The sequence below is a fragment of the Tigriopus californicus genome, chromosome 5 (genome assembly GCF_007210705.1).
Source record: "Tigriopus californicus strain San Diego chromosome 5, Tcal_SD_v2.1, whole genome shotgun sequence".
Taxonomy (NCBI): domain Eukaryota; kingdom Metazoa; phylum Arthropoda; class Copepoda; order Harpacticoida; family Harpacticidae; genus Tigriopus; species Tigriopus californicus.
Window position 1 is genome coordinate 241,966 of NC_081444.1, and position 24,800 is coordinate 266,765.

Sequence of the window (24,800 nt, forward strand, 5' to 3'; positions counted from 1 at the left end):
TGACTTGGCAAAAGTAAATACACAAATACTAACCCATGACTCGCCCTGATCATGTGTTTTGTTTCGCAAACCATGCTGTAATTCAACTACAATTTGTCGGTGGTTCTTGGTCGAAGACAACGGTAGCCTTAAATGGTGAAATATTGAAAATTATCCTCGATTTTCTTGACACCCCTATGACAAAAATGCTGTTAGCTTGGCTCAGCGATGGAAAAAATCGAGATTGATCGACTTTCTGCCACTTTCTGTCACAAGTGGCTGAAGATGGCAGAAAGTGGCAATAATTGGCGGAAAATGGCAGAAAATGGCAGAAAGTGGCAAAAAATGGCAGAAATTGCTGGAAGGTGGTTAAAAATGGCCGCCGGTGTTTAGAATGGCCGATCTTGATTCTAAAATTTGTCAAAGGCAAAGAGGATCATATGGGTCGGATAAGTTTTTTAAGTGTCCTTTGCTACAAAGCATATTGATGTAGCATTGGCTGAAATGCAAAATGTTCCTCAAATATTGCTATTTATACTGTTTGATGGTTAATTAAATTGATAACAGTACCCATAGACCACTTGCAGTATCCAAAGCCTAGCCATAACACTTGCACTATTTTTCATAGTCATTAAAATAGTTATTGAAAACGATATAACTTTTTTAAATGCAATTGTCGTCATTTTGACTTTAACAGTTTAGATCAAATGGCATCCCTGACTCCAATCGATTGCGTTGGCAAAGTTCAAACTCAATCACACTCCAATGACGTTTAATGGTTATATCTCACATTCAATGCAAAATACCCATCCCAACGTGTCAAAAGTACATACAGGTAGGCTTAAAAATTAACGGAAGTGATCGTAAATACTAGAAAAAGATGAGTTTGAATAATACAAAGAATTCTATTTTCTGCCATTTTTTGGCCATTTTCTGCCACCAATTTCTGCCAGGTGGTAGAAAATGGCTTTTAATAATTTCTCATCCCTGGCTTGGCTACATAGACATGCAGCTCATCGATTTTTAATCAAAGGATTGGAAAATCATACTTGCGACCAATTCAATTCTAGTCGAGAATCCTGAATTTACTCACTCTTTTACAGCCCTTTTTGTGGTGTGGCTTGTGCCTGACATCAGAATGAACCAACGTAAATGTGCTTGGGCACAAGTAGACACTAAAGTGAGACACAAGCAGATCGACACGGTGAATTCAATTCAAATTAAGCGTCCGTTCAATATTAAGTGAAACAAAAGGGAACAGCTTTTGTAAAAAAAATGAAAGTAATTCAGACAACAAAAAAAACCGACCCAACTAGTTAATTAGAATGAATAAGTTTCTCGTCTTGAACTGCTGGGAATTCCATTCCCAGTAGCGGTAAGGATGTCTGCCAAAAAAGTACTACCTCAAGTCGTTGCTAATGATGCATTTGCACGAGATGTATTTGGACACATAATTTGACGAACAATTTCGGAAATGTTAGACATCTGAAAAAGTGGACTAAATGCATTGTTTTCAATATGCTGGTATATGTCTCCACAAGATTTAGTGTCTATTTTTTAATTAAGCTTGTTAAGTCAAATCAAAAATGAATCCAAGGTTTCAATGCGTTATTGCATGTTAATATCATTTATAAGTCAATTCAAATCACAAATCAGTTAAAGTCTTGGTCAAGGTCCGAAGTCTTGGTTACAATTTCGACGTGAATCAACATGACTGATGTCAAAAATACAAGGGCATTCAGTCAAAGTCATGGTGAAACACAAATGATTTTTTTTCTATGAACCAGACACTTTACATTTAACGTCAAAAGAAATTTGTCAAACTTCAAGATCAAAATCGATGTTCAATAAATCTTGAGATTGACGATGACAGTAATGTAATGCTTATTTTGAGTAAGCTTTAAGTGATTATGAACCATTTTTCTGAAAGCTTCAGAAAAGCGGAACCTCTTGACACAAATTTGGAACATTGAAAAACCTCAGTATATTTCTTGGCAATATAGGATAACCGGAGCATTTTGCGAACAAGTTTGATGCAAAAAGTAACTTTTGAAGCGTAATATCTCAGCATCTGCTCCATGGATTTAGATGAAATTGCCATTGAAAACCTTTTATAATAATACCTTATTAATATTAATAGCATTTTCGAAAATACTCATCTCCTTACAGGTTTAAGATGGAGTTATGTACTAATTAGAACTAACTTTAATGATGTATTTTATTTAACAAAAGTTGGTTCTCGTTTTGGTTTGACAAAAACACCGCAACTAGAAATCTTGGTGTTGTGGTTACCACCCATTGACAATAAAAGAATTCATTTAGTTTTACGTGGTACCACCGTGTCGCTAATCAATACCGTGAGAAAATCTCACCCAAACCCAAGACGACTTCGTCGAGATTCGAGAGGGTCTTTGTACATTGAACCTATCTTGCTTCAGTCCATCTTCTAATGTACGAAACTAGTACTAGTAATCGCGTTTTTTTGCTCTGAAGAAGAAGAAGAAGCAGGACGTGGTTTGGGGGCATTCATTATTGATTGTCGAGTGGAAGCTGACTATTTCCAATTGATGACGAGGATTGCATTCTTCCTGAGAAATGCTCTATGCTCTCTCTCGTCGACCCTTAAACTGGCATTCCAAACTTCGACGAGAAGCACGCGCACACAACTTGATGGTCTGACTTCTTTTTTTATTGTCCTTCCTCCCTTCTCTGCTTAATGTATATTTTGTACAATGGAAGAGAGGACAAAAAAAGCCATTTTTCTTCCATAAACCCGAGGTTGATTGCTTTGAGTAGGCGGCTCCAATAGTAATGAATAACCAGGTTCATGAGAATTGGGATTTTAAAATGTATTGCTCTCACATTTCAAGTGGATGATGAACCCAGAGTCACAAATCTGTTCAGTTCAAAATTTGGAAGCCTGTATTCAGTATTCTGTTTGGGGAGTTCTTTTCCTGCTCATGATGGTTGGATTGCATCACTAAAAGGAATTGAGCCCCAATCCTCGAGCGTGATGCTCGATATGGTCACGCAAGAAGGTACTAATAAAGTAATACGAGTGGTCGTAGTCCTTTTGCATACGAATCTCCAAAGGATAATTGATCTTGGCGGCGGCCGCGGAAAGTTTCTCCGGCTTCAGCTGATCCTTGAGGAAATTGTCGGCTGTGCCTTGATCAATCAGAATTGGGATCTTGGGCCCGGTGAAGGTGCTCATCAGGACGGTAGCATCATAAGCAGAGCCGGCCTCAATGGAGCCTAGATAACCCTGAGGAAGAACCAAGAAGAACAAGGACCGTGAGAGTAGGAAATGGAGGCAATCAATGAACACATCGAGATACATAGGGAATGAAGTGGAATGAAATGGTCAGGCACGATGGAGGTGAAGCCGCCCATGATTTGCAGGACATCCATCGGGAAACCGACTCTTTTTCTTTCACGCCCCCATTGTCACACTCGAATCAAGTGGTGTTAGTTAAGTGGACGTAATCAAGACAAGGTCATCGGCGGGAAATTTGAGAGTTGTTTGGCCAAAAGATTTGCACAGTCATGATCAATGAGGACGGATATAATAAAGATTGAAAATCCAAACGAGTCATGCTCGCCACTTGCTTGAATAGCGATGTTGATAGCATCATCACCAAGCAATATTGAGGTCTGGGGTTTCGCTTCAAAACTTGGCTCAAATCAGAGAAACTCCGGCCACATCAACTCACCTTAAAAGCTTTGTGTCCCCAAGGGCAATCCATGGGATGGCAGATGGGAGCAAAGGCCGACACGCTCTGGTACTTGCCGGGGTTCTTGAGATGGGCCACCAAAGCCCCATGTCCGCCCATGGAATGGCCCATGATGCCTGAGCGAGTGGCATCCACTCGGAAGAGCTGGCTCACCAGATCGGGCAACTCCTTCGTGATGTAATCGTACATTTTGTAGTGCTTGCTCCAGGGATCGGCCGTGGCATTGAGGTAAAAGCCGGCACCCGACCCGAAATCATAGCTTTCATCCTGACCGGCCAATGTCACGCCACGGGGACTGGTATCCGGGAAGACCACGGCCAGGCCGTATTGAGCGGCTGCTTGAGCGAAGTGAGACTTGCTACGAGCATTCTCGTCGGTGCATGTCAGACCGGACAAGTAATAGAGCACCGGGGGTGGGGCCGTGAAGCGGGTCTTGGGTTGAGGCACAAAAATGGAAAAGGTCATATCGCATTGGGTGGACGGGCTCCAGTGGGTCAATTGCTTCAAATAGCCGCCCTCAAGCTTGACATTACCCTTGAGCGAGGGCAATGGCGCCAGAGGCACTTCACTCTTGGCGATCTTGACCACGGCTCGCAAACAGCTCCCGGAATGCAAGGCCTCAATGGCCTGGTTAACGCGGCTCAAGCCCTCAATCTGATGCGTCACATAGGGTTCCAGCGTCATCTCACCTCGCATGACCCGCTGCACGAGCTGGGGCACCTCGGTGCGGCTCTTCCACCCGCCAAAGGCGGTGCCCTGCCACGAGCGCCCGGTCACCAATTGGAATGGTCGGGTGGAAATCTCTTGGCCAGCAGCGGCCACGCCAATAATGCAGGATTGCCCCCAACCGCGGTGGGCCACCTCGAGGGCATTCCGCATGACAGCGACATGGCCCGTGCAATCGAAAGTATAATCGTAGCCCCATTTCTCGGCTTGTAAGAGCTGGGCCTTGACGTCGCCCCCGTCACAGGTCTGCGGGTTAACGCAGAGGCTGGCCCCCATGGCTTGGGCCGAGGCAAATTTCTTTTCATTCACATCAACGCCCACGATGTAACGGGCGCCCACCAGCCGAGAGGCCTGAATGACCGACAGGCCCAAAGCACCCAAACCAAACACGGCCACGGATTTACCGGGCTCCATTTTCATGGTGTTAATGACCGCTCCCCAACCCGTGGACACGCCACATCCGAGCAGACACATTTGATTGAGATCAGCCCCTGGATGAATCTTGGCTGCCGAAATCTCGGCAATCACGGCATATTCGGCAAAGGTGGAGCAGCCCATGAAGTGAAAGAGGGCTTGGCCGTCCTTGGACAAGCGCGAGGTGCCGTCGGGCATGAGGCCTTGGCCCTGAAAGGCAAAAGAGAAAGGTAGGCTTGATCGATAGGCCCGCGGGCCCACCCGCACTCCGGTGTGACACTGACCTGCGTGCTCCGTATGGTGGGGCACAAATTGGTTTTGGGGCTTTGACAAAAGATGCAATCGTGGGCTCGACACTCGGGCGTGTAGCAGGGAATGACCACATCACCCACCTGGACCGACGTGACGCCCGGGCCCACGGATTCGACCAGGGCCGAGGCTTCGTGGCCCAAGACGCTGGGAAAGAGGCCCTCGGGGTCATGGCCCTCCAAGGTGTAGATGTCGGTGTGACACAAGGCATTGGCGATGACTTTGACCCGCACCTCGCCGGCTTTGGGCGGCGCTACCTAGTGAGTGCCGCATGAAAAACTGATCAAAATCCATCTTAGACGCTTGCCATGAAGCGGTTCAATTTATGGACGTAGGTAGGAGGGGGAGGGGAGGGGTACTCAATACACATGAACTGCATCACGGACTTCTAGAGATATGGACTGCGACCGGAAGCCAAACATTTTCACCCCGTAATTCGCTCACTTTATTCCAAACAAGCACCTGATACGACCACAAGATCAGGTTGAGTGGATGAACTGGGACAAGTTTGAGCCCAAAGCTGTGATTAGGGAACTCAGGTTACATGGTCAAAGTTATGTGGTAAACAAAAGTAAGCACTACATAAAATTCGCATTTTCGGCTGGCTCTGGATCAGCTACGTAAGCTTTTGACACCATAACTTTGTAACGAACCCCTTTACAAGTAAATGATATAAAAATGACCGGACTTTAATTGAGGAGATCGACGTTTCTTATGTTTCTTCTTTTTTCGAAGAGTGGCTCAAAGTGGCTTTGACCACGAGCAGGCCCATTTGGCGGAAAGCTGGCTCACAGTCCATATCTCTAGAAGTCCGTGACTACGTACATACATTCATGGGGCATGGCTGCTGGCTTCAGCACTCACTTGGATGTCCGTGATGTCCAAAGGCTGATTGGCCGCCCAGGCTACGGCCGCCTGGCACGTGATGGTCTTGCCCTGCGTGGCCTTGAAGGCCTCCAAGACTTGGGACGGGATGTTGGGGCTGGCCGACATGTTGCCCGCTGGGGCTTCAACCTGCCACGTGGCTGGCCAGAGGGATGGATTCCGGGCTGGACAATCGGATGATGGAGTTGGCCGGCCGGGGACTATTGATCTGTTAATGAATACAATGGCCAGGATTAGGTCCATTTACAGGATCAGCGCTCCAGGGAGCACAGAGGGATCAATGACAAACACACAGACACATGGATCAACCGAGACAAAGCGATGCGATGGACAACCTGTCCAGCCCCGCCCCGCCCAGTGCTCTTGGGTCCAAAGTTGATCCAACCCGCAATCAATCAATTAATCAGTCACAAGACTCATGGCTCGAAGTCCATGTTTGACCCGATTAGATGGCGGAAGAAAAATAATAATAAAAAAACCCCAGATCGGTCCATCAGGTTGGTTATGAATGGCCTTGGCACTCACTCACCATAGGCACACTCGACAATAGTAGGAAATCGAGGCACGGAGAAAGAATGGATGCCTGAATGAATGGAGGAATAGAGGGAATCCTAGAACTGGGTCCAACCGTTCAGACAGAGCTCGCCTAACTACATTACTGTATGTGTGTATGTATGTATGTATGTATGTTTGTACATACTCCTAACAGTTCAACGTGCACAATACACTCTCCCTCTCTCTTTCTGTGACTGCCTCAGCTCGATGAGCCGGCCTTGACTGGGCCAATCGTCAGGATCTGGTTTCCAGGTCAGCACGGCTGGTAGGACTGGTCGGACTGGTCCCTGGTCCCTGGGCTGGGGCTGGAGGATGCTGTGATCCATGACACAGAGATAGGTGGATCGGTAGAACCGTCGAATGAAGACATTCTCCCAACCAATTTATGGCTCAGGGCCATACATAAAAAGCATCACTAACATGCCAGAGTACAATATTCGTCCCACCTGCTATTCATATGTGTACACCGAGCCTCGCTCTATGATTAACATGCAATGTGCCACACCATTAATGCTTTTCAGGGCATTTTTTCTCAGTGTAAGATAGAACTGAGTGATCAAGTTTTTCAATGTATGTATCCATGGAATGACCTTGATTTTGCCAAATACCGTGGACTTATTAGTAATGATCAATGAATGTGCAATAGACACAGCATGGTACAACTGATTAGCCTGGGCGGCCTCACTCTCTCTTCAGCAAAATTTTAACGGCTGTCTGACCGACTATTCCCACCTACATATCTGTTTCTATGATTGAGAGTGTTGCTGCTGTCGGCGAGTGTATTCCTCCCTAGCAACCCACACCGGCCTTGGTTATCCGTGGGAATGTGTACAAATTCATGACAAAATACAGCCACTTGTAGTGGTGGTCATTGCTAACAGAAGACGAAAAAGAATTCCACGTGAAACATTCTCGTTATCTTGCTCTCGTACTCACTCCGATGATGCCCCTCTAAGTGTCGGCCAGACTATCCAGCTGTCTAGCTGGATCAATGATTTCTTTACGAGACATGGATCTGATGAGCTTGGTTGTTTGTTTTGTTCCAAATGTCGAGAGTAGTACCAGGTAGGGCTGGGGCGAGTCCGGCAAAAGTCGGATTCATACAAGTCCTATGATTTCTTGACTTTTTGCCGGACTCGAGTCTTTTCCTACAATCAGTTCTAGCAAATAGACTCGACTTGCGAAATTCTAGGGAAAAACCAAATATGTTTTCTTGACGAATCTGGACTCGAGTCCGGCCCATTTCTTCAAAATCAAGTAAAAGACTCGAGCCCGGACTCGTCCCAGCACTAGTACCAGGTCTTGGTGCGCCCCCAATGGATTCTAGGGGAGAATACTGTTTTTTTTTAAGAATCCTATTTTACTTTAAATCAGTAAAAGGCTTGCTATCATCATTCAGAGAAGTAAAGTGTTTATAGAAATGGTTTGTTGACCCTTTTTTGACATGCTCTTGAAGCTTACTCACTTTACTATGTGTGGTATCCCGGTGTTGAGCATGCTGCTCATGCTCGTAATCTGCCTGATTATTCTCGCAAATAAACATTTTAAAACTGTGTGTATCAAATCATACACAAAAGTCGTTATAAGAGTAAAAGAATGAAGTCGTCAAATGATGAAAAAGTTGTCCAATTTGTAATATCACAGCCGAGATGACTAAAGTTGGTTCCGTGCACTTGGAAAAAAAGTGAAAAAGTCAATGTTATGACCAACTTTGCTTGTGGCCAAGTTCAGCCAACTATCAAGCCTAGCACCATCCAATTAAAAAGTACAAATGCTAATAATAATCGTGGGTTTGAGAGCAAGCCGGGCCATTGGCAATTTCTTATTTTGATCGTTGAGGAACTGTTCAATGGTAATGGTTGAACGTGTTAGTTTAACCGAAGCCTGCAAACGCAATCAAAGTCAGATTTGGACAAGTTTTTTTTAATAAGAATTCCTGATCAACCTTATATTCAAGGGCTAGCCAGATCTGCCAACTCTACTTCGTAGGCGGATCAAATATGATATGAATAAAAAAATCAAGTAAAATAGCGAGCGACCTTTCTCCGCCTGAACTGATAGGGATCCCATTCCCAGTAGCGGTAAGAAGTCCACAAGAAGATTTAAAAAAAGACTTGGTCTTTGCTTGAGTGAGTATAATTCTCGTTGTTCTTTTTACCTGCCATTTCCTCCTTTGGATGCTCTTAAAACAATTCTTACTACCCGCGGTCAATAATTTGCACTTCTTTTCCCATCATCACATTTGTTTTCTTTTGCACATTTTGACCCATATTTGTGTTTTTTATAGGTTTTCGAGCATATTCTTTGGCATGCCTCCAACTTTTTTTCTAACTGATTTGCATGATCTCCTGATGAACTCTGGATCAAGGTCGGTCATGCAATGTCCAGGGCTTGCTTGAGCTCCTCTACATTTCTGTGGGTTTTGAGTATTGAGTCCAGAATGGACTATAATGCAAAGTCCATCGCAGTGAGATCTGGAGAGGAAAGGGCCACATCTCCTTTGACCACAACTCTGCAAAAGCGGAGTGGAAGTCTTTTTTATTCCAAGCCTAAAAGTGTTGCGGGTCATAAAATACCAAGTGCTTTGTTCTAATGTGTTCATCCTCAAACCATTGGAAAGTGGAAAACCTCATGCAAATGCAATAAATCCATTTAGAACAGACCGGGCCAAGGGCCGAAATCTGAAATTTCAAGAGTCAATCGCCAAACGTCAGAGGGTTACCAATATCCTTTAAGAGTAAAATCGGATCATTCATGGTACGGCGCTAGGTTTTTCAATGAGCCCTTGAAAACTGGAGATTCATTATGATCAAATTGTTCTTTGAGTAAAGGGAAAGGATTTCAGAAGCCACAAAGAGCGGCCCTTACACCCAGTATTGTGAACGGTGTGCGTGATTGCTGGGTTATGTATAAGGCTAAAACATTATGATACATTACTAATACAGTGGAACCCGCTTATATCGTCTCCACTTATATCATCAATTCGCATATATTGCCGGTTTTTTTTTCAAAATCCCGATGCATTTTTAGATTTTTATATGAATTGACTCCGTTTACAACGTTATCTCTTCTTGTCAATTTGATATTGAAAATAAAAACAGAACACAGAAAAAATCTGATCACCATTCTAGTTCATTTGGCTGCCACCTAAGCCGAATTCAACGTGGTCCTAAATTGAATGTGCCTCCAAAACCTTCCATGATAGTTAGTTTCCTTGGAAATCAAAATAAAGTTTCATAAATTGGAGCTTCTTTTGAGTTATAGATCATTTAAACACTCGTACTTATTTGCGTATTTAACGTCGTTATGCACCTGAAAGAGAGCATCCGGTTACATCGTCAGTCCAGATGTATCATCAATTTGGCTCGGTCCCGGGGGCGACGAAATAAGAGGGTTTCATTCTAATAGTATTTTGTTTACGAGTAAGTACGACGTAAAATCGTTCAAATGTGGCGGAATTTGCCAGAGTAGGAATGTCAAAATGGTGGAATAAGTTTATAAGAACCTAGTAACCCTGTTAGTTGTAATCCTCCAAAAGAAAGGAGTTTTTCAATGAGCATATCCAGTTGAAGGTGGGTAAAGCTTTTCAAACCTACAATTGGATCTATCCATGGATTTCTAGAAGACCTGGATGGCGCACGGCAAGAAGATGGTGACCCATAGAGGGGAAAGAGGCGATCCCACTGTTTATTTGAAAGAGCACCCTTGACATCATTTTCAGTGCTTCTTTCTTTATGGAAAATACAAAAATATCAATAGTTACGAATTATGAAGACAATTGCCTTATTTTCAGTTCCTAATTTTCTATCATTAATTCTTCTTTAAAGCTAATAATGCAAATTCTAGTGGTGTTAGTAAAGCTCTCCTCCCTTGACAAACCCAAGACATAGGTTTCAATGGGCACTTATTGCCAATTGTAAAAGCGAGACATAATACCTAATATAGTATGATATTTGCAAAACTCTTCTTTCATCTGTATCCAAAAATGAGCTTCTTGTTACATTAGCTTAAATGAATATTAAATTTTCAAAAATAACTTGACCCTTCCACTTGGATATTACAATCAAATCTAAATGATCCAAAGCAACTCTGTCATACAAAATTGTAAATGAATTGAAAATGAGCTTCTCAGTTTCCACATGTAGTCTTCCTCAGTAGAAAACATTTAATGTTGAATTGAATTGGAAAGAGCATGGTGTGAAACTATGACAGCAAGCTCATGAGGTGCGTTATAACTCCTACAATCCCAAAAGTATGTAATAGTTAGGGCGGGGAAGGTATTATGTATTCGTTTTTTTTACAAGTAATTGAGGTTCAAGAACATTTTTTTCAATTTAAAGGAGCTCCTTCAATGTGATTCCTTCTGTTTTTTGTTTGTTTTTTCACGGGCTTTTCTAACTGCTACAAGGAATGCAACCCCCAGTACTATTGAAATGAAAGGTTATAAGTCATCTATTCATTACCTTTCAATCTTTCAATGTTATTTGGTCTACCAACGAGTTTGAGTTGGCAGACCGAGATAGGCCTGGAATGTAGGGTTGATCTGGAATGCTACTTAAAAATTTGTTTACTTTGTCCTTGGACAATTCTTGATCATAGGGATTTTCAAAGACCTTTCAGTTCATTGTTGCAATTCTCCTAATCAAATATTAACAATCAGTAACTTTGATTGTCTTTCACATAGGCATTCACTTTAGCTGTGTTAAAGAGAGTACTAAAAAGTTATTCTTATTCTTATTCTAGGATGATACAGTGATTCCTGCAGTACATATTGTAAAGGACTATGATCAATTGGTTTAGTATAGTTGTTTAGAGTTAATAAAGGTGATAGTTAACTATGACATAAGTTTAGACTTTTATTATTGCAAGGATATCTTATCAGATATTTTGGTGATTACGCCGCAAACCCAAGACCCAGCTTCATCATTACATTTTAAGAAGTGATCATATCAAATTTTTGGATTGGTATGATAACTCTTGCTGAATTTTAAAATGAACTGATTTTCAAAACGAACTGATTTCTGAGGAATTCCAAATGTTTTCAAAGGTTTTTGCTTTGGCTTCATATCACGTCCTCTATTAGTTATGCATTGACAAACAGAAACTTTGGTTGAAAACAAGAGATATGCACATGTTTCTGCCACTTTCAATTAGACTTAAATGAGAGTTTAGAACATTAAGTACCAGAAGTGTCACTACTTGCGCATTCTTTCTTACCTCTTCATTGTGATTTTTGCCTTCAGAATTTCCCTATGGACACAATATTGGTGATTTCGTCATATTGGTATTGGGCAATTGCAGGTGAAATTCACATTTGACCGCAATGCCAATGGGAAATACCCTCGTGTTGAAGACACTGCAAGAACAGTTTCACTTAATCATAGATAATCATACCTAGGGTGCCCTAGACAAAATATGGTCAACAATGATGTTATTTTGACACTCAATTGACGTAGATTAGTGAAGAAGCGACATTTTTTGCCGTCATGGCCACTTAATGACTCCAGCGCAACCAGGGTTCAAATAAATTTGATAGTCAAAGCCAGCTTGACTTTTCATTGGTATTTAGTTATTGGGCATGGACATCGGTTTAACCATGAAATGAAGTTGAAAATAATGACAAGCATTTCCACAATAATGCAGTTCAAAATATTTGACATTTGGTAACTTTCCTTCAATGAAGTGTATATATCAAACCTTATCATTAGCCTCCTCATTTGTAAAGAGAAGCCCTGAATGAGCAATTTCAAGGGAAGTAGGACGAGTCGAAAATTCCAGCCCATTTCACCACTTAATACCAAACTGTTGACCCAGCCGATCTGGCCAAGACTAACCCAGCCTTAAGACATAATACAGGCTGAATTGGCGTTGCTACTTTGTCGTTTCTCCCTTGTGGGTCACCCAAGAAAGGGAATCTGTGACTGAACGGAGTCCATGTCTTTTTTTAGAAGTCCGTGATCTATCGCACGTTTGAGTCCAAAGATAGATAGCATCACGATACTAACTGTGTGCAAGTCGATTGACCAGCCACATCGTGAATATGCTTTACCCATTTGGGCTCCAATGAGTTCAGCAGGTTTGGAAAAGGTCGAACAAGTTCAAGGATGTTTCACTAGGAACATCACAGGATTGAGAGAGCTGTCGTATTGGGAGAGACTAAAAAAGTTGAGACTGTACAGTGTTCAGAGAAGGTACGAAAGGTACTTCTGATACTGTATGTCTTCAAAAGCATCCATGAGCATTGTCCCAACCAAGGATTTACCGTAGGGTCAATTCTTGTGACCGCAGAAGCTTAATGTGCGTTTTGAAAGCACCATGAAGCCCTCAAGAATCCAGGCTAATTCGAACAATGAAGTCCACTTCTCTTCTTTCTCGGGTTCCTTCATTGTTCAATTTGCTGCCCTCAAATATTCGTATCTTTCGACCACAGTTGGAATATTTTTGAGGCAGTTTTTCTATCAGAACGTTTTGATTTTTCGAGCGGATAGTTACCTTCTTTCCATTGATACTGTACGTAGCGATCAATGCCATCAGTTTACCCTGCCGATAATTACTAGCTTCCTTTGTCCCTACTGCACTTGTCTTGAAACATCTGTTAGGATTAGGCAAAAGGCAACAAATAGAAGGTGTTGATGGTGACACACTAAAACATGTACAAGCCCTTGTTCTATTGCTCCAGTCGCTCTCAAACTTGTGTCACTGAGCAGCGAGTGATTCTCGGCGGCGTGACTCGAATCAACAACCTCAATTGGTAAAAACGAAAAACGATTTCAAACATTCCAATTCAGGTCATAAAACACAAAATTTGTCCACTAAACTTGAGCCTTGGAATTACCTGAAACTGAATTCCCCGACACGATTGCTTTCAATATTTAGCGTCTCGGCCACGATCAATTAACTAATCGCGCTTCGATCGAGCTATTTTGTTCGCCAGTTCTCTCTCATGGCTTGCTTCATCTGGTTTCCCATGAGATCAGGATGATGGCTACAGAGCAAACACCGCTCAAGAAAACGCCCAAGGACCGGGAAAAATGGGGGAACCAGTGTGACTTTTTTCTTTCTTGTCTCGGATATGCGGTTGGTTTGGGCAACGTGTGGCGATTCCCATATCTTTGTTATCAACACGTGAGCCGAGCACATTACATCCATGTAATATTCTAAGATAGAGGTGTGTCATGAATTCTATTTTCAGGGCGGTGGCAGTTTCTTGGTGGCCTATGTTAGCATGCTCCTTCTCACTGGGCTGCCCTTATTCACCCTAGAGTTGAGTTTGGGTCAGTACTCGAGTATTGGACCGAGTCAGATCTTCAAGAAACTATGTCCGGCTTCTAAGGGCGTTGGATGGGCCATGGTTTCGGTGTCTCTTCTGATCGCCTTGTACTATAATCAGATCATCGCTTGGGCATTGTTCTACATGTATGAAGGCTTGGCCTGGGAATTGCCATGGAAGTTCTGCGGGAAGGATTTCAATTCGATCGGTTGCTTCACAGTCATCCAAAATGAAGCGTGCTTAAATGCTTCAAATGGGGTTGAGGTTTTCTGGAACAATACTTGCTACATCCAGGCTGAAGTTTGTGAGACCTCTGGTCTTGACTTCTACAACCTCACCCACTGTCAAGAGAGAAAGGACGGCGGTGCTTTCCTCAAGCTCACCACTGTCATGCAAAGAAAGACGGCCTCGGAAGATTATTTCACCCGCAGAGTTTTGGGTCTTCGAGATGATTCCTCGTGGGACAACATGGGATCGCTCCAAACACATGCAGTGGTATCATTGGTCGGAGCCTGGGCCTTGGTTGCCGTGTGCATGTTAAATGGGATCCAAACCTCGGGCAAGGTGGTCTACTTCACAGCCTTGTTTCCGTTTCTTGTTTTGCTCTTACTTTTTGTTCGCGGATTAACTCTGGACGGAGCTTATGATGGAATTCTTTTCTATGTGACTCCACATTGGGACGCCATGTGGGCACCGCAAATGTGGGCTGATGCGGCCACTCAAATATTTTACAGCTTGGGGACGACCATGGGTGGTTTGGTCACCCTGGCCAGTTACAACCGGTTCAACAATAATTGTCTCCGAGATGCATTGATCATTACCTCTAGTAATTGCGCTACTTCTATCTTTGCCGGCTTTGTCATATTCTCCATTGTGGGTTTCATGGCCAAAGAGCTGGAGGTGCCCATTTCAGAAGTGATACAATCTGGACCGGGGTTGACTTTTGTGGCTTATCCGGATGCCGTGACACGATTACCAGGGTCAGCAATTTGGTCATTCCTGTTCTTCATGATGATTCTGACCTTAGGGCTGGACACCCAATTCGCCATGACTGAGACGGTCACCACCGCCATTATGGATCAATGGCCTCAAACGCGACGGTGGGATCATCATACGTATTTCCCTTGTAACAGAGGACACTCCCAACATTCCTCCAGTTAATTAACAATATTTCACTTTTTTGTAGGCACAAAACTTGGGTGGTTTTGGGGGCTTGTTCATTGGGTTTGGCCTTTGGGCTTCTGATGTGTTTGAACGGCGGGATCTTTGTATTCCAGTTATTTGATTGGTATTCTGCTTCCTGGAACCTCATGCTTGTGGGTTTCTTAGAAATCGTCATTGTCATGGTTTGCCTTGGATATCAAGGTGTAATGAACAATTTAGCAGAAATGCAGGTTCAAATTCCGTTAGTCTTAAGGTTCTACTATGGGCTAACATGGAGATGTTTGACGCCTTTGTCTTTAGGCAAGTTGGTATTCTTAATGAAAACGCAAGGTGGTTCCAAGAAAAAAGTCATGTTTTTACTTTCAGCTGGGATATTTACTTTCACTCTGGTAAAGTTTGCTCCATGCTACTACGAGGATTATGTGTTCCCACATTGGGTGCAGAGTATGGGCTATGGCATTTTTGCTCTGACTTTGTTCGTGGTGCCGCTCCTATTTCTCCACGAGGGATGCACTAATGGGTTTAATCGTACACTATTTCAAAGTGTTGGCTGGTCTCCTCCTACGGAGGACGAAGATGATTCCAGCAACTCGGAAGGAACCGATTACAACAACTGCAAAGGGGAAGAAGGCGTTGCCAATTTAGCTTTCCGTTGTGATGAAACATCTCGAATTGCGACTAAATAAAATGCCATACGTTTCCAACGTCGTCTCGTCATTTGAGCAATACGATATCAAAGACGTGTTTTGCTTTTTACATGCATGGACATTTTTTCAAGAGGCAATTCTTTTTCTCATTTCAGGTGCAACTGCAATAGACGAATTGTCAGGAAATTCACTCTCCTTTGCTCAAGAAGAAAACCAGTTTATTTCTATGGCGAAGAAAGTCGGCCTTCGGTTTGTTGATGGCAAGGATAGGGAGGGCGCTGAAGATCTAGGGAACGATGAAGAGTTTCTTTTGGATCTCTTCGAGTCCAAGAACTTGCATAAAATGGCGCAAATCGTGGGTCAAATGAACCACGTGTTCACGCATCAACCAAATGGTGACTTGACGGAACAATCAACCGAAGAACCGGAGATGTCAACTCATAAACTGCCAATGAAAAGTCACACTCACAAGGATGATTCGCCAACCGAACTGGTCATGGTGAACAATGTGGCTGAGCCAATTTATTGGGAGAGCCCCGACATCCTTACCGAAGAGGCAACCACGTCTATTCCCGAATATCTAACAGAAACATTGTACTACTTTGAGAAGGATCAAACGAATCTGTCTCGACCATTTGCCAGGACCCCGAGAACTCCCAAAAGTTTAGAACCGGACAACAACTCAAGCCATAAGTCGAGGAAAATTCTCCAAGTTTTTGAAGACCCTCAAGACGAACAGGACCATATGATGATGATGTTGCACAACGCCGTGGCCATGGTGGAGTTAGAGGACGTGCTCCAAAACCTTAGACCTATTCCATTCAATGATCATGGTAATCGTGTAGTGCTGAAGACCCAGCAAACGAGAAGGCCACCGATTCAAACTCCAGCTCCTGATGTTGCCACCAGAAAGGTAATAAAGAAACCCCGGAAGCAGCCAGGGCGACTGCGATCTAAATTAAGAAGGCCTCGCCCAACTCAAATTCCCACACAAAATCCAACGTTCGTCCTTCCGGGCAGTTCACAACCGCTTACGACTCTGGCTCCAAGATCTCAGAATGACCTGACGTCCCGTTTCACTCCACGACCAGCTCCCAGATTTAATACGGAGCAGCCGAACACCTTGCAACGGAAAAACGTCTCTCCTAAGAAGGTATTCCCGGTGCAAGACTTTTTCCCTGAATCGCGACAATCACAAGCCAATGCAGCTTTCACGCCGCAAATCTCTTCCCTTCCACCTTCTCTCAGTCCGACGCCAGCCACCCCAACAACCCCTCGACCGCGGCAACAGAACAGGTTTGCTGTCACTCAACCTACTACGTCGGAAATCAACACCCTTGCCGCTCGCAACAGTAGGCCGATCCAACAACCCAAATTTGTCCAAGTTCAACGCCCGGTGCAGCAAACGCCCCAACCAATTCGTGGACCAGGAGCATCGCCACCACCCAGCAGGATACAGGCTAGGCTTCCAGAACCATCCCTTGACAGTAACCGCTTATCCTCTCAGGCTGAATCTGCAGCCTCTTCTCGGCAGGGCAAACAATTTAGCAACGAAGTCCAAAATGGTCCCAGTCTGACAGAAATCCCGAAAACGAGTTTTTCATGCCGCAATCAAGCCTTTCCCGGACTTTACGCAGATCCCGAAGCGGATTGTCAAGTAAGTAATGCAAATCAAAGTTACATTGGTATTCTGACAACAATCGATTATGACGACTTCACGACGTGATGACGTCGTCCTTGGATTATTGTACGTAACTCACAACCTCAGGGGGTGTCAAAGCAGTTTTGGTACGTGCTCCTCTTGAAGTGTCTCAATATCAAGGTGGATCTTTTCTGAAATAGAACACGTATAGTAAGTTCAATTACCAACAAGCCAAGTTGTGAACATGTCTCATTCAAAAGCCAAAAAAAGGACGTCAAATCCAGGGACCAGTTTTCTAACGGAAAACGGAGCGAAATTTATTTGAAGGAAAAAAATCGTACTAAATGTTGAACGTAAAAATCCGGACATCGAAGAGTTGTCATAAAGTTTGCAGTTTGTATTCCTTCAAAATAAGGTTGCCAGTGCAATGTAAGAATCTAACGAAAAAAGTTGATTTGACAAAATCGACAGAATCAAACGTATAAACCGCTTCATTAACAACCTTAGCGTGGAAGGACAGCCTGCAAGTAATAAAATGCTGATCCAAACGATCCCAAATGTGACACAAATGCTACTCAAAATTTATTTTTAAATCCTGCTATTTTCAAGCTGAGATGTGGCCATGAAAGTCAGAAAATTTCAATCTTGCGTTTAAAAGGTCAAGGAAAGGTCAAAGCTATTGTCCTGGAAAGCTTAAGTAGGACCAGATCGAACAGGTTATCCAAAAGATTACTTATTGTTTGTGTAGTCGTCAGAGTTTAAGTTAATGAGTAACTGAGTGTACTTTTGATGATTATATGATTTCTGTTCAAAATATTCGTATTTTTGGAGGGGTTTGAGTCAGGTTAAACATTAATTCTGGCTATTTTGAAATAATACAACAAAAGAAAAATGATCGCTTACTTTCGTGATCTTGAAATTTTGTATTAGTTCTTTGGGAATTTAAATTAAGATATACGAGGGGTGTCCAAACTAAAGCGAGACTGGTGTAATAACTTGGCATCAGGTGACTTCACAAAAAAAATATTCTAAGATTTTTCAACATAATCCCCCCTGACTTCAACACACTTTTGACATCTCTTAAGCCACTTTTCAAAAACGAGGAGGAGGTCATTTTCTGAAAGCTGTCTCAGGACCCCTGCACAGCCAATTGGAGGTCATTTTCATTTGAAAAGCGTTGACCAGCCAGGTGTTTTTTTTAAGCTCAGGGAAAACATGGAAATCACTGGGTGCCAGATACGGACTGTAGGCAGGGTGACCAAGCAGGGCAATGTTCTTCTTGGTCATGAAGGCCATGATTTCCTTGCTGGTATGGGGCCTTGCGTTGTCTTGATGAAGAAGCCACCCTGATGCGAACTTTTTCGGACGTTTTTCACGAAAATGTCTCAAAAATCTTTCCAAGATCTTGCAGTAGTAGCTGCTGTTGATGGTCATCCCCTTGGGCAAGTAGTGCTGGTAAATAGGCCCGTCCGAATCAATGAACAAAATCAGCATTGTCTTCTTCTCACTTGGAGTAACCTTTGCTTTGACTGGGGCCTTGGAGCCTTTAGGACGCCACTGTTTTGATTGGCTTTTTAACTCAGGCGTGTAGAAGCTTATCCAACTTTCATCACAGGTCACAATTTTCTTAAGGAATGCCTGTCCTTCTGTAAATTCTTGCTTAATGAAGTTGCAAGAGAATTGAAGATGGGCTTGTTTGTGGTCATCTGTCAACAGTCTCAGAACCCATCTTGCAGAGACCTTGGACAGTTTCAGATCATTTGTAAGCATGAGATGCACGGTTGATTTGGGAATGTCAGACATCAATGCCATGTCTCGAACTGTCAAACGTCAATCCTGTTCCAAAAGGTTCTTCACAGAATCCACTTTATCTTTAGTGCGAATGAGTTCTTTTTGATGTTTTCCCCGTCTTGATTCAAAGTCCTCCCGACCATCTTTAAATTGCTTAAACCACTTGAAAACGTTCCCACGAGACAGGGCTTTGTCTCCATAGGCAGTGACCAAAAGTTGGTGAGTCTTGGTGGCCTTCTTCCCAGCCTTGGCAAAGGATTGAATGGTCACGTGCTGTCCGTCCATTTCATTTGTTTCCATTTCGTTCAGGGGTGGCGCAATCATACATTAGTCAAAGGGTTGCCAAATAAAAAAATTACAGGTCCAAAAATAAAAGTCAAATTTAACAAGTCGTCAAAAAAAGCATGCCCTTTCTGTTTTGGTTGGGGCATTTCCCTCAAAATTCGTTAGCTTTTTAGTTCTAGCATCAGTCTCGCTTTAGTTTGGACATCCCACGTATCTGGGGCATTTTGGAGCTAAAAACGACGAAATTGGGCCTTTTAATCCTATATAACAAAGTAGCAGATAAATAGATCATATCATTACTTCAAAATGAGCCCTAAATGTGCTCCCAATTTTCATTGATGTTTTTTTTTCAATATCAGTTTTTGTAAAGTAGTTAGGCATATCAGCTTTCTACGGAGGCTAGAACTCTATAAAGTAATAAAAACAAAGTTGCTCCTTATGATTTTCTGAGTTAGAAACATGCCATGACATGTGTGGAGATGTCCATCAAAACTTAAAAGGGCATTTGGACCACCGTGCGTGAAAACTAACCACGAATGCAAAATTAAGTGGCTGCGGGCACTCAGGAAGGTCGCTTTTGACCCCGTGCAGAAGCTGATGGCTAGGGTCAGGAGTAAAGTAGGGTATTTGGCCTTTTGAGATCAATAAAATAATGCTTTATAGTTTCATTAACTTGAATTACTCTTGTAAATTTTATCTATTATCGAAGTTTCTAAACATATACTGCACAGGCTGAGAAAGCAACCATGTTGGGTCTTTTCCAGACCTAAGATTCACTTCTTTGCTTTAAGAAACTGGGCTCAGAGGTCTCTTCAAAGCGATTGACCTTTGGCATGACGATAAAATCGTCTCTTCCTATTGAACTGAATCGAGTTGATATGTTTCCATGATCGCTATGCGGTCCTTCATGCATGATTTAGAGGAGCCCTTGGATTTTGAAAACAAGTTTTACGGGTTTTCAACAATTGGAATTGGAAATACTTTCCCTTCATCGAGGTTACCCAGATTCTTGTGGCACACTGATCATTATGACGGAGCTGTTCTCGAAGTCCTTACCGTGAAATGATGTCTTACCTTTGTAGGTGTTCTACATGTGCCACGGCAACGGCCGTCAAAACGGTTTCCTATGTCCAGCTGGAACCTTGTTTGATCAACGATTCCTGGTGTGCAATTGGTGGCACAAAGTGGATTGCTCCCGGGCTACTTCGCTCTACAGTATCAATGAAGGCATTTATCAATAAGCACAATGGATAACAAGACAACGGAACCAGAATTCATGTCCGTCTATTATTTATAACATATATATTTATGATGCCCCACTCAATGCAGTTCATTGCAAATTTGCCATCCCCTGTCCCACGTTTGAAATACAAGTGATCAAAACGAGGCTTTTTCCCATGTTTATTATATCTTATCAATTGGGTCCTTTAAGTAGGAGCTCACTGGTGACTCATCGCCATTTTTTGAGAGGTCACTGGGCTCTTTTTTTTAATACAATGAAGGTGAAAACAAACCAAAATACAAATCTTAAAATTAGACGAAAAAGTTGCCTAAAGTTTGAAAAAAACATTTGTATGAATGGGAAACTAAAAATTTCACATAAACAAAAGATTATGTGATTTTTTCACGTTACGTTTAGTATAAATGACGTGAAACAAACGACCCCTGATTATTTATTTGATCCCATCAGTGGCAAGCAAGTCATTGCATTTGAGACGGAATTTCAAAAATAAATCGGGTGGGAAACCTTTACGCATTTTTCTTTCCCTCGTTTATACAGGGTGTATAGAAATTAAGGGGCTCCTAAGATCTTTCTGACAAGGTGTCTTCCCGCTCAAAGATTTGTTTGACATTGAAGCCCAGGCTGTCATTAAATGCAATTGTTGAAAGCATACTACCATATCACAAATGATCAAGTTTGACCCTGAAGGCGATTGGCAACCCTCCCATCGTTGGCCACCAAAAACAATGTTCGAAAATTCAACTGAGCGCAATCTTGAGGTCAGAACCAGAGGTAAAGGCCGGTTGAAGGCCGGCTAAAGGCTGAGGAAAGTTCGTGAGCCATTTGATGTCTATGCTCGACCCATTGGTAAATGGAAAACTTCCTACAAGAACTGCTAAACTCTTAAGAACAAACCGGGCCGAGGGCAGAAATCTGGGATGACAAGAGTCAGTCTTCAGACAACCAAACATCAAGTGGTCACCAATCTTCTTCAGACTAAAACTGGGTCTTACGTGGTATGGTGATAGATTTGGCAGTTGTACCCTGAAATCAAACTGTTGCAACTCAATATGTTCAACAATTCTTTGAGGGCAGGGGAAAGGGTTTCAGGAGGCACAAAAGGAGGCCCTTAATTTCTTTACACTCTCTAAAAGAATGAACGGTAACGGGAGGGCTAAATACCCGTTCCGTTACTGTCATTATCAGAAAAGTAACGCGTTACTGGTAGCCCTTACTTAAGCCCTGTCAGTCACTGATGACAGGAGGCATGTCTGAGATATATTAGGAACAGGATTAGACCAAGGACACTCCCCTACACTATCTACAACGGCCAGGGTCAGGCTCTTAAATCATCCCAACAAAGCTGGTTTAGTCACTATTCCGATGGTACAGACCATCCATAGGGGTTGCGTCACACGTGCTCCAGTCACCACCCTCTTGCGAATGGCGGCGTACTATGCATGAGGCCGATCGGAAGCATGAATGGGCAGTTAACGGTCTCTGAATCTGCCTTCTATACTGAACACGCGTACACGCATGAACCACTTTTAGAAACATAGGTTGAGCTACGCGTCAAGCGTGTTGGGGATAAATTTCACTAACCTACAATAGAAATTCGAACAAACTTTAGATAGGTCCCGGGTTTGATTGGTGGCTATGAGCTGCCCAGAGCGAGAACAAGTACGAAACATCCTTGAAACAACTCCGCAACAAATTTGGGCACTGGTTCTGTCAAAATGAGGCGAGAAACTTGAGATATTGCTGCGGATTTATAAAAGTGATAGTGGCGGTGGCGGTGGCGGTGAAATAAGAACTCGAAGCATGAATACCTCGCCCATTGAGAAGCTCCTGAGTTACAACGTGCCTCATATTTGGGGCAAGATCGTGGACTACTTGGACGGAGATTCTTTTCAGGCCTTTCGATCGAGTTGTTTTGGCTTCTATGAAATCGCCGAGTCTTGTCTCGAAGATAATCATCTTAGTGTGAAGGATAGACTTCACTTCGAAATGAGCCAATTCGAAACAACACCATTGCATTACTTACCCAAATTAACCAACCCGTTGAGCCTTCAAACCTGGGTGACCACCTTTGCCCAGGATGGTAATGATGTCTTCTTAGGTTTAATGACAAGCGATTCCATTGGAGGGTTTGTGTATCACTTGGACTTGACCACCAATCAATGTCGGTCGCGTTCTCGGCGTTTTCGGGGCCCTGTGATAAGCATCCAATGTATGAGTGACAAGATAGCCATTGAATATGAGGAGAAATTCAATCTCGATTACGATTACACGGATCGAAAGTACGCCCTCTACGGGCGTCATCCCGAGCTCCAATCTATTCCAGTGAAAATGCCTTACTTGACGTGCACCTCAAAATTGTGCGTGTTGGGCGATGCCCTCATGTTTTTGCAATCTCCGTCTAAAAATGGCGGTGTATTGGTCAATCGGTTGGAACGGGACCATTTTCAACCGGTTATGGAGTTCCTCGGCGATCCGGATCGCCTACCTAGATGCACAAACACCCAAACGCACGTCCTGTTCAGCACGTCAGAAACCTTGTCCATGGTTCGCTTCCACCGAAACTCCTACCAGGCCATGTGGACCACGACCTTGAGGACCAAAAAGGCCAAAATTAGCATGGTTTTGCTCTCGGACGAACTGGTGGTAGTGGAGAAAGCGAAGAAGTTCTCTGGCAACCCAAAGGACTACCTCGTTGTTAGTTTTCACACGGGGGATGTCATTCGCGAGTACAAGCACGCGCAATTGGACAAGACTTGGGCCTGCCCGAATGAGCGCATTCTCAAGGGCACTTTCGAACTCGTCACATGCTGGAAGAACTCGAAGCCAATGTCGGCCTTGTTCGATTGGAAAACGCAAGAATTGATTCCAATACCCATCACTGGCATGGGCACTTGGGATGTGCTTGGGCATGGCATTCGGATCACTTTTGGCGATGGCCGAATATGGTGGATTAATCGCAATGATCTGAAGGCTCTCAAAGAATTCTATCTAGGCCAACAACATGAGCCTTTGCTCTTTGATACGAAGATGCAACAACTTTCAGATCAAAACCATCTGGCTTTTGTATCTTGCCTATCCCTGAGGTGTGGAATCTTAATAGTCCGCAAACTTACCAAGGGCTTCCTTAAGAGATGCGGGAGAGGATCGACAGTGGCGAATTTAGGATGCCAATTTCTTACGTAGATTGTGTTCCGGCTCGTGTTAAGGCGAGTCCAAACTCGGGTTCGGGTTGTGCTTTAATTTGTTTTTAACAGACTTTTCTGACCACTACAAGGAGGGTAATCCTCAGTACTATCAGACTGAAAGATTACAATTTGTCTAACTTGTACCTTGTACCTATGAATCTTTGTATGAAATTTGGTTTACCAACGAATTTGAGTTGGCAGACCGAGCTAGTCCTTGAATGTAGGGTTGCTCTGGAATGCCATCTAAAAATTGGTCCAAGTCTGACTTGAAAGATGCAACCGGATCAACAAGGCCTACATAAGCCCTACGAATATTTGAGGGAAGCAAATTGAACAATGAAGGAGCCCGAGAAAGAGGAGAAGTGGACTTCATTGTTCGAACCAGCCTGGATTCTCGAAGGCTTGAAGGTGCTCTCAAAATGCACATTAAGAAGGATTTGTTTGCCAATGCAACATGAGATGAACAATCACAATTGAAAGCCTTTAGTTTTCAGCAGTCGTGTAATCTTAATCTGACAGCAGAATTGTGCCTATTTTCGTTTGTATGGACAGAAAAACAGATTGAGGCAACGGCGTTAAACTTGTACACTTGCTCGAGATCGAGGGGCATTGCCACTCATGTATAAAAAGTCGAGAATGCCTCATTTTTACACAAGCACTCCTCCTCTTTAAGTTCCTACTTAAGTTGAGCGTAGGGTGAAGATGAACCATGTCGATCCCAGATGATTAGGTAGGCTGTGGATTGTCCCCGGAATAGACTTGATGCCAGGTGAAATGTCTCGGCCACTGTCATGGAAGGAATGATGATGACACAACAAGATCCGTCTTGATCAAAGTACAATAGCGAATAATAACCAAGCTGCAAGCGGACGAAGACATAGTTCAATTAAGATGGTTGTAAAAGGAAGTTGACATGTGTTGATGTTAATAACACATGTTGAAATACCAACTGAATAGTTAAATGCATCAAT

General features: G+C 43.2%; 3 protein-coding genes across 4 annotated transcripts in view; 2 read left to right on the forward strand and 1 right to left on the reverse strand.

Moving 5' to 3' along the window:
- The window catches only part of LOC131880073 (uncharacterized), a 45,525-nt gene extending 24,737 nt beyond the window's left edge, over positions 1 to 20,788 (forward strand). Inside the window, exons 3-4 of the mRNA XM_059226581.1 lie at positions 15,839 to 17,340; positions 20,484 to 20,788. Coding sequence (XP_059082564.1) covers positions 15,839 to 17,340; positions 20,484 to 20,642 — 1,661 coding nt within the window. The 3' untranslated portion in view covers positions 20,643 to 20,788. The remainder of the gene's footprint in view (positions 1 to 15,838; positions 17,341 to 20,483) is intronic.
- On the reverse strand, positions 2,814 to 11,842 carry LOC131880071 (alcohol dehydrogenase class-3-like). Of its 2 annotated transcripts, none has more exons than XM_059226577.1 (5): positions 11,820 to 11,842; positions 6,027 to 6,255; positions 5,138 to 5,419; positions 3,693 to 5,063; positions 2,814 to 3,244 (listed from the first exon to the last, which is right to left on the reverse strand). In XM_059226577.1, the coding sequence occupies exons 1-5, from the start codon at positions 11,825 to 11,827 to the stop codon at positions 2,960 to 2,962; spliced, it is 2,175 nt and encodes a 724-aa protein (XP_059082560.1). In that variant the 5' UTR covers positions 11,828 to 11,842; the 3' UTR covers positions 2,814 to 2,959. The 2 variants fall into 2 exon arrangements, with proteins under 2 accessions (XP_059082560.1, XP_059082561.1); XM_059226578.1 differs by lacking the exon at positions 11,820 to 11,842 and adding an exon at positions 6,577 to 6,808.
- Positions 13,252 to 15,770, forward strand: LOC131880072 (sodium- and chloride-dependent glycine transporter 1-like). Its single transcript, XM_059226580.1, has 4 exons — positions 13,252 to 13,727; positions 13,795 to 14,972; positions 15,059 to 15,336; positions 15,403 to 15,770. Exons 1-4 carry the CDS (start codon positions 13,581 to 13,583, stop codon positions 15,720 to 15,722), a joined length of 1,923 nt encoding a protein of 640 aa, XP_059082563.1. The 5' UTR covers positions 13,252 to 13,580; the 3' UTR covers positions 15,723 to 15,770.
- Positions 20,789 to 24,800: the final 4,012 nt, after the last annotated feature.

What these genes read in the sequence shown, in the direction of transcription:
- LOC131880071 (XM_059226577.1), bottom strand. An exon ending in TGGACATCACGGACATCCAA is followed by an intron (nt 5,420 to 6,026) that starts GTGAGTGCTGAA and finishes GGCACTCACTAG; the next exon opens with GTAGCGCCGCCCAAAGCCGG. An exon ending in GGGGACACAAAGCTTTTAAG is followed by an intron (nt 3,245 to 3,692) that starts GTGAGTTGATGT and finishes GTTCTTCCTCAG; the next exon opens with GGTTATCTAGGCTCCATTGA.
- LOC131880072 (XM_059226580.1), top strand. Translation starts at nt 13,581, where the DNA reads ATGATGGCTACAGAGCAAACACCGCTCAAGAAAACGCCCAAGGACCGG. An exon ending in CAATGGCCTCAAACGCGACG is followed by an intron (nt 14,973 to 15,058) that starts GTGGGATCATCA and finishes ACTTTTTTGTAG; the next exon opens with GCACAAAACTTGGGTGGTTT. An exon ending in TTTGACGCCTTTGTCTTTAG is followed by an intron (nt 15,337 to 15,402) that starts GCAAGTTGGTAT and finishes TTTTACTTTCAG; the next exon opens with CTGGGATATTTACTTTCACT.